This window comes from Melitaea cinxia, chromosome 10 (genome assembly GCF_905220565.1).
Source record: "Melitaea cinxia chromosome 10, ilMelCinx1.1, whole genome shotgun sequence".
Classification (NCBI taxonomy): domain Eukaryota; kingdom Metazoa; phylum Arthropoda; class Insecta; order Lepidoptera; family Nymphalidae; genus Melitaea; species Melitaea cinxia.
The window spans coordinates 17,538,406-17,547,147 of NC_059403.1; the positions used below are offsets into that span (position 1 = coordinate 17,538,406).

General features: G+C 34.8%; 1 protein-coding gene across 1 annotated transcript; it reads left to right on the forward strand.

Annotated features, from left to right (window-relative positions):
- The first annotated feature begins 2,093 nt into the window (after window positions 1-2,093).
- Window positions 2,094-6,365, forward strand: LOC123657499. The gene is made up of 2 exons (XM_045593042.1): window positions 2,094-5,022; window positions 5,098-6,365. Exons 1-2 carry the CDS (start codon window positions 2,094-2,096, stop codon window positions 6,363-6,365), a joined length of 4,197 nt encoding a protein of 1,398 aa, XP_045448998.1.
- Window positions 6,366-8,742: the final 2,377 nt, after the last annotated feature.

Below are 8,742 nucleotides of genomic sequence, written 5' to 3' on the forward strand. Positions count from 1 at the left end.
TTTGTTTAAGATCATTTTATAAAGCTAATTTTGTATAATTTTTTTCTATTCGTTAAAAGAGGGCGTTACTTGTGAAGTAAATTAAGTTATAAGTTTGATATATTGTTAATTTACATAATTTTTATTATTTACTACAAGATGGCGTTAGTAGTAGAATAAATCGCGCTATCATTTGTTTTATATTATACCATATGAAGAAACGAAAATTTGTTTTGAAAAAGAGACCAGGCCAAGCGAGAGGTCAAAGGTGACTAGTAGGCCTTAACCGTTAGTTTAAATTAGTGCAATAAATCTCGTCCGAACCACAGTTCAAACCCGGTAGTTTTATTTTATAAGTGAATTCAGTGCAACGCTACCGGGCTCCTTAATCATTGGTCCTTCGAGCCGGATAATATCGGGATTTTTGAGTTCAACGGTTCGGCCGTTACATGTACCTGCAGTGGATCGCTGCAATAAAGGGTACATGCCAGTCACCTAAGAAGCGGTGACAAAGCAGAAGCAGAAGCAACAGCAAAGTAGCCCAGCATTGGTGGGCGGAGGCAGCAACCCAACGGCGGACTCGTGCAACTGGCCACCAGAGGGCGCCACAAGCAGATCATCATATTGAGTTTGTGTGAAGTGCAATTTTGTGAGTACATTATTTTGAATTATTTAACTATTGTTTGGAAGTTAATTTGTCAAGCTAAATTGAACTTAATTTATATGAAGATTTCAACTTTAAAAAATTCGAAGAAATTTGGACTTATATATTTGTGATCATTCTTAGACTTAGAAAATTATTGTTTTAATTTAAAATTAACTTAGTAACTGTGCATGTTAATTAAGGACTTAGAATATTTTATAAAAAACGGGGGAACGAGAAGTCTATGTCCGATTTCCGTCAAACTTTAATGTGTCTAAAACACTTGTAAAATTTTAAACATTTTTTGAGACTTAGAAAATTTTATGATATTTCATTTCATTTAACTTGTAATATTTATACTAACTGCAATCGGATCTTGCTTTATAAATTGTTTAATAACTTAGTGTTTTTCTTTTTATATCAATATTTACTTTGAGTTATTAGTTTTTTTTTGCAATATAAAGATTACCTATATTAGTTGAAATAGTATATATCATAAGTTATTATAAAAATGGACGGATTGCTTAATGTTTTAAAGGATTTACAAAATGTTATAACTAGAGGATTGACTAACTTTAAAAAATGTAATAAAGACAAATTAACGGTCGAATATATAGAAGCAAGACAAGAATTGCTAGAGAAAGATTGGTCATTATTTAAAGATACTAATACTAAAATATATGAAAAGTTTAAAATAGAGGATATAGGTCAAAAAGTTGTTGATATTTATGATGGGGTGGAGGACACTTATATAATGTATAAAAGCCTTATGAAAACAACACTTAATAAAATTAGTGTAAGCAAGTGTTCTGTACAAGGTGATAGTAATTCTAGTTCAACTAAGTCACCTAATTCTTTTGTTAAGTTGCCAAAAATCGCTATACCAATATTTTCTGGCAAATATGGTGAATGGACTACGTTTCATGATCTTTTCATATCATTAGTTCACAAAAATGAGTCTCTTGATAATGTACAAAAGCTCCACTATCTAAAAAGTCACCTGTCTGGTGAAGCTGAACAGCTTATTCGCCACACTCCAATAACTGATGCTAATTACAGTGAGTGTTGGGCACTGTTAGAAAAACGTTATAATAATAAAAAATATTTAAGTAATTGTATTTTAAAAAGATTGTTTGGTCAAAAACGCATACATACGGAATCAGCAATGTCGTTGAAAGAATTGCTCGACACCACATGTGATTGTTTAAATGCACTTAAAAATCTAAATATAAATGTGAGTACATGGGATGTTATTATCATACATATTGTTTCATTTAAATTAGATAACGAGACGCGTAAACAGTGGGAGTTATATATATCTAATAGCGATTCCAACAACGATCTGCCAACCTTTGACCAATTTAAAGTTTTTATTGAAAAACGTTTTAGAGCTTTGGAGTGTATGGAGCCAAAAAATGTCACTGTTCATCGGGCCAATAAGAGTGCTGATGGTTCTCATAGTTCAAAGTCAATGTTAGCCACGAGTTCACCTATGCGCTGTGAGTACTGTTCAGAGTTCCACAAGCTTTGCTTTTGTAAAAGGTTCGCTAAAGAGCCAATTGAAACAAGACGTAATTTTGTTAAGAACAATAGTATTTGTTTTAACTGTTTGGGTAGTAATCATAGCGTGTATAATTGTAAAAGGGACGCGACTTGCAGAGTTTGTAAGAAGCGTCACCATTCTCTGCTTCATATAGATCATGAGGCAAACCAATCCAGTTCGGCACAACAATCTAGCCCTTCAACTAATTCACCACCAATAGTTTCTTGCTTGTCTACGGGAGAGGTGACTCGTCCTAGTCAGGTTTTATTAGCCACTGCATTAGTAAAGATCGAGTCTTGGACTGGTGAGTATTATTCCGCACGTGCCTTGCTTGATCAGGGTTCGCAGGCTTGCTTTGTAACAGAGGCCACTGTACAGTGTCTGAGACTGAAAAAGATTCCTATACAAGGTCTTATTTCGGGTCTTGGAAAGGATGAGTCAACCGTGGTAAAGCATATGGTGTATTTGACTTTACAGTCCCGAATAGACCCCGAGTTTGTAATTAAAGTAAAGGCGTATGTATTAAAGAAAATAACATCTTACTTACCTGAGCGCAGCATCGAAACCACACTGAATTGGTTAGATACAACGAAATTATTTCTTGCAGATCCTGGGTTTAAGAACTCTAATAAAATCGATATATTGTTGGGAGCGGACGGCTATAGTTACATCATAAAAAATGGTATTATTAAAAATCCTTATGGTAATTTGATTGCACAGAATACTACTTTAGGGTGGGTTTTATCAGGAACAATTTCTACAGGAAATATGGAAAGGTCACAAAAAATAAATGTAATGCATGTACAAGTAAATGAAGATGATATCCTCAAGAAATTTTGGGAAATAGAAGAGCAAAGTGGTCAAAAGAAAATACTCACACCTGAAGAGAAACAATGTGAAGAATTTTATAGTTCTACAACAAGAAGAGATGAAAGCGGAAGATACATTGTTCGGTTACCTTTTAAAGAAGTAGATCTATCTTGCAAATCTGGAAATTCACGTGCTATAGCTGAAAAAAGATTAATATCATTAGAAAGAAAATTAAGAAATAATAAGGATTTAAGGGAAAAGTACTGTGAAGTAATACATGAATATCTAGAATTAGGACATATGAGGCTTGTTGAAGCGAAAGATTTGAATAAAGAAGCAGCTGTCTACTTACCTCATCATGCCGTGGTAAGGGACGATAAATCTACCACAAAGGTTCGGGTTGTGTTTAATGCTTCACAAAAGAACAGCAACGGAGTCTCACTGAATGACACTCTTATGGTTGGACCGACACTTCAAGCAGACTTAAGACACACTGTATTAAGATGGAGGGTGTATTCCATAGCTCTAGTTGCAGATATTATCAAAATGTATCGTCAAATCAAGGTAGCAGAAACTGATGTCATGTTTCAACGTGTACTTTGGCGTGACGACCCTGAAAAGGAAATAAGAGACTATGAATTGACAACGGTCACCTTTGGAACAGCTTCTGCGCCTTACCAAGCAGTTCGAACACTTCACCAGGTAGCTTTAGATGAAGGTGAAAATTACCCACTTGCAAAGGACAAAGTTCTCAGTTGTTTTTATATGGATGATTTAATGACAGGATGTTACACCGTAGACACGGCAATAGAAATATATAAACAAGTGACAGGATTATTAGGAAAAGGTGGATTCGAATTGCAGAAATGGAATAGTAACAATCAAGAAATAATAGACAAAATAAAATTAATGGAATGCAGTGAAGGACAAATAAATAAATATAGAAGAAATATAGATATTCATAAGGACATAGATATAAAAGGATACTCAAAAATACATAAAATAGACAGTGAAGAAAAAGGAGTAGAAATAAAAATGGATAATATAATGAAAATCCTAGGACTTACCTGGAATCGCAAGGATGACACTTTCCAGTACACCGTGAATCTTCCTCCAACGACGACTGCACCTGTAACCAAAAGATCTATAATTTCAAACATAGCTCGATTGTTCGATCCTTTAGGCTGGTTAGCTCCCAGTGTGATACTAGCAAAGGTGTTCATTCAAAAATTGTGGCTTGCAGGTGTGGATTGGGATGAAAAACTTTCAACAGAATTGGTTGAAGAATGGAATATATATCATAAAGAGCTATCACTACTTACTTGTATAAGGATACCTCGTTGGCTTGGTACTAAATTGAATGATGAGTTGGAGCTTCATGGGTTTAGTGATGCGTCTAAAACAGCTTACTCAGCGGTAATTTATTTGAGGATCGTGGATCACAGAGGCGAAGTACAAGTATCACTACTAGTTGCAAAAACCAGAGTAGCACCTGTAAAACAAGTGAGTATTCCTCGCTTGGAGTTGTGTGGCGCAGTTCTATTGGCACAATTGTTAAATGAAACAGCTGAAGTCCTGAAAATACCTAAAGACAACATCAGAGCATGGACAGATTCTACAGTCGTGCTAGCCTGGATAAATAGCCACCCAAGTAGATGGAAGACTTTTGTGGCCAATCGAACATCTGAAATTTTAAATAATATAAAAGCATCTCAATGGTTTCACGTTTCAACCAAGAATAACCCAGCGGACATTGCATCAAGGGGAATACTACCAAGCTCATTACTTACCTGTGATTTATGGTTTCGTGGACCGGCATTCTTAAAAGCGACTAAATTAGACTACAGTAGACCAACTTATAGGACTGAAGTTAATGTAGACATTGAGGAGTCAGTGAAGACTCATGTAGCCTTAGTTCCTGAAAGCGGATTATTTGAACGATTTTCGACGTTAACGAAATTACTCAGAACAATCGCGTACTGTCGAAGATTTCTAAAACAGAACAAAATATATCACGGACTATATTTGCAAAAGGTAGAGTTAGACGGTGCGTTAGAATGCTGTATAAGACAAACACAAAAGGAAATATATACAAAAGAATATACACAATTAAAAGATAAAGGATATTTACAATTAAAATCAAGTTCATTAAAATCATTATGTCCATATCTTGATGCTAAGGGCATTATCAGAGTTGCAGGTAGACTAGAGAAATCACAGTTGAGTGACCAAATGAAACATCCAATACTTCTGCCGCACTCTAGTCATATAACTCGTCTTATCATAGATGATGCTCATAAGAAAACATTGCACGGAGGTCTGCAATTAATGATAAATTATTTGAGAACAGCTTACTGGATTAAAGGGGTCAGGAATCTAGTTAAATATCAAGTTCATAAGTGTGTTAAGTGTGCTAGGCAGAGAGCTAAAATCCAAAAGCAATTTATGGGATCATTACCATCTGTTCGATGCACTCCAGCACGACCATTTTTACACAGTGGAGTGGATTATGCGGGACCCATAAACATTAGGACAACGAAAGGTCGTGGTCACCGGTCTTATAAGGGGTACATTTGCCTGTTTGTATGCATGGTCACTCGTGCCCTGCATTTAGAAGCAGTGAGTGATATGAGTACACAGTCATTTTTGGCTGCATTTAGAAGATTCGTGTCTAGGCGAGGCCACTGTGCCAAGCTATGGAGTGATAACAGTACAACGTTTGTGGGTGCCTCTAGGGAATTACAGGACTTAGTTTCGATTCAACCATCAATAGCAGAACACTTAGAAGCTAACGGAACTGAGTGGCACTTTATTCCTCCTCATAGTCCAAATTTTGGTGGTCTTTGGGAAGCAGGAGTAAAGTCTACGAAATTTCACGTGAAACGGGTGATTGGTGTTGCTACTCTCACGTTTGAAGAGATCACCACACTTCTTAGTCAAGTTGAAGCTTGCTTGAACTCGCGACCCATAAGCATTATTCATGTGGATGAGCCCGGTGAACCGTTACCTTTAACACCTGGACATTTTCTAATAGGGGAACCCTTAGTTAGCGTACCAGATAATCAACATGAAAGTCCAAATTTAAGCTTACTATCGCGTTGGCAATTTGTTCAGGGGATGGTACAGTCGTTTTGGAAGCGTTGGTATAATGAATACCTCTCAAATTTAATGAATCGGTATAAATGGTCTTATATTGTTCCTGAACCTAAAATTGGAGACATTGTCTTGATAAAAGAAGATGATTTGCCACCTAGTCGTTGGTTGTTGGGTCGCATCTTGGAAAAACATCCAGGTGATGATGGCATAACTCGTGTAGTCACATTGCGCACAAAATCATCTACTATTAAAAGACCAACATCAAAAATTTGTATTTTACCTGTAGCAGAATAGCATAGTTTTATCAATTGTTTATAATTACATCTTATTGTGTTATTTTAAGTTAAGTAAACCATTGTCATAGTAGTTATACCTAGTTTATTAAGCATAAATTTAAGGTTCAATTCATCTTTATATTGTAATAACAATGTGATATTGTTATTATTAATAACTCTAATTATTGTATGCTATATTTAAATCCAAATCTTATATTTAAAGGATTTGATAGATTTTTAGTTTTATATAAGTTACGAATTATTTTAAATTTTGTTATACTAGTAACAGTTGATGCAGTTCAAGTTCAAATATTTTCATTTATTTAAATTTCGTTTCTTTGATTTATTATTGTATAAGGATTGTATTTTTTTTTTCAAGATCAAACTTAAAGTAAGATCAAATAAGTTCTATATGTAGTGTAAGTCTTGTAACGTAGTACAACTTTTATCAAAATTTTGAAGGACGTTCCCTCAGTAACGTCCTTGGTGGGCGGTATGTTTAAGATCATTTTATAAAGCTAATTTTGTATAATTTTTTTCTATTCGTTAAAAGAGGGCGTTACTTGTGAAGTAAATTAAGTTATAAGTTTGATATATTGTTAATTTACATAATTTTTATTATTTACTACAAGATGGCGTTAGTAGTAGAATAAATCGCGCTATCATTTGTTTTATATTATACCATATGAAGAAACGAAAATTTGTTTTGAAAAAGAGACCAGGCCAAGCGAGAGGTCAAAGGTGACTAGTAGGCCTTAACCGTTAGTTTAAATTAGTGCAATAAATCTCGTCCGAACCACAGTTCAAACCCGGTAGTTTTATTTTATAAGTGAATTCAGTGCAACGCTACCGGGCTCCTTAATCAAAATTCGTAGATAGATATATACGCACTAGTTGCCATCACAACATATGATAAATACATACATACATATGATAAAAAAACTGAGTTTAACCCTTTTTTCAAGATGGCGGAAAACCCACAAGGTTATTTTGGTCGACAATTTGAACTTAAGCTTTTCTAGCCATCCCCCACGTAATATCCAAAATTTGGCTTTCTCGGTTCATTTGCATTTCTAACCCGATTTTTCCGACGTAATGACTGGACTAACAGTCTAACACGCCCCTTTCTTAACCGACTTCCAAAAAAGGAGGAGGTTCTCAATTCGACTGTATTTTTTAAAGTATGTTTCCTCAAATATACCGATTGGGATGATTTTATTTAAATCGAATGGTTGTCACGTGGTCCCATTTACATTTACTTTACAATTTTTTCGTCGACCTACGTTGTATTAGTTGTCGTTGTAATTGTAGTCGGTTTTTTTCGTTTGCAAGTAAATTTTTATACTACACTAATAGACCATTTGATATGCCGAAGCATATCCGTCCAGACGATTAGTTAGTGCGGTGGTTATAAGCAAAAGGCGCGCTGGCAGACGCGGTTTCGATCTCAACACAGGACAAATGTACGAACATTGTGGGCAATACAGATGTTTGACGAGGACTTGGTCGACGCGTTTGTGCTTGTGTGTATGACTGTGATTTTTTTTTTCATCTTATAACATACACCTGCGCCTGGCCGTCTGTTCCTACGGTATGCAACTTAATGCTTGTGTTATCGGTCACAGCCGACTGATATAGCTAATGAGTTTTTTTGATAAATATATATAAAAACCGGAATCTTTACATCATGTTTAAAGCCATAGAGTATAAGCCTTTACTTAAAAAATCGATAAAAAAAACTCCAAACTGAGAACTCAATTTAAAATTCATATAAAATTATAAGAATTATTTTTGAAACGACATTTATAGAGTTTTAAGGAAAGTTTCTTAATGAACTAAACTTGGAGTCACGGAGGAAAAAATATAAATTGCGAACATTCAGAACTAACTTCGTTAACGATATTTCATATTTTCGACTTCGCTTGTAATTTCTGCATCAGGTTTTTTTCAGCCATAATAGTAAAAAATATAATTGGGTGACGTAGAACATTTGTAAATATGCCGTAAAATATCTATACAAACAAATAAAATTGGAGTGTCTGTTTGTAAAATTAAAATAACCGCTTTTAACTAAATGCATATGTATACAAGGTATATATACCAAAATGATATTTTTTATAATTTTTTTCCGTCTGTCTGTCTGTCGGTTTGTTCCGGCTAATCTCTGAAACCGCTGGACCAATTTTGATGGGACTTTCACTGGCAGATAGTTAATGTAATAAGGCGTAACTTAGCCTTATTTTATTTTAGATTTTTTAATAACTCTGTGACTGAACAATATCTTTTGTTAAATTCCACGCGAACGAAGTCGCGGGCACGGCTAGTTTGATAATAAAATCCATAGTCATAATTATTTGTTAGCGTAAGCAATTTAATTAGAGACTATTATTATGCTT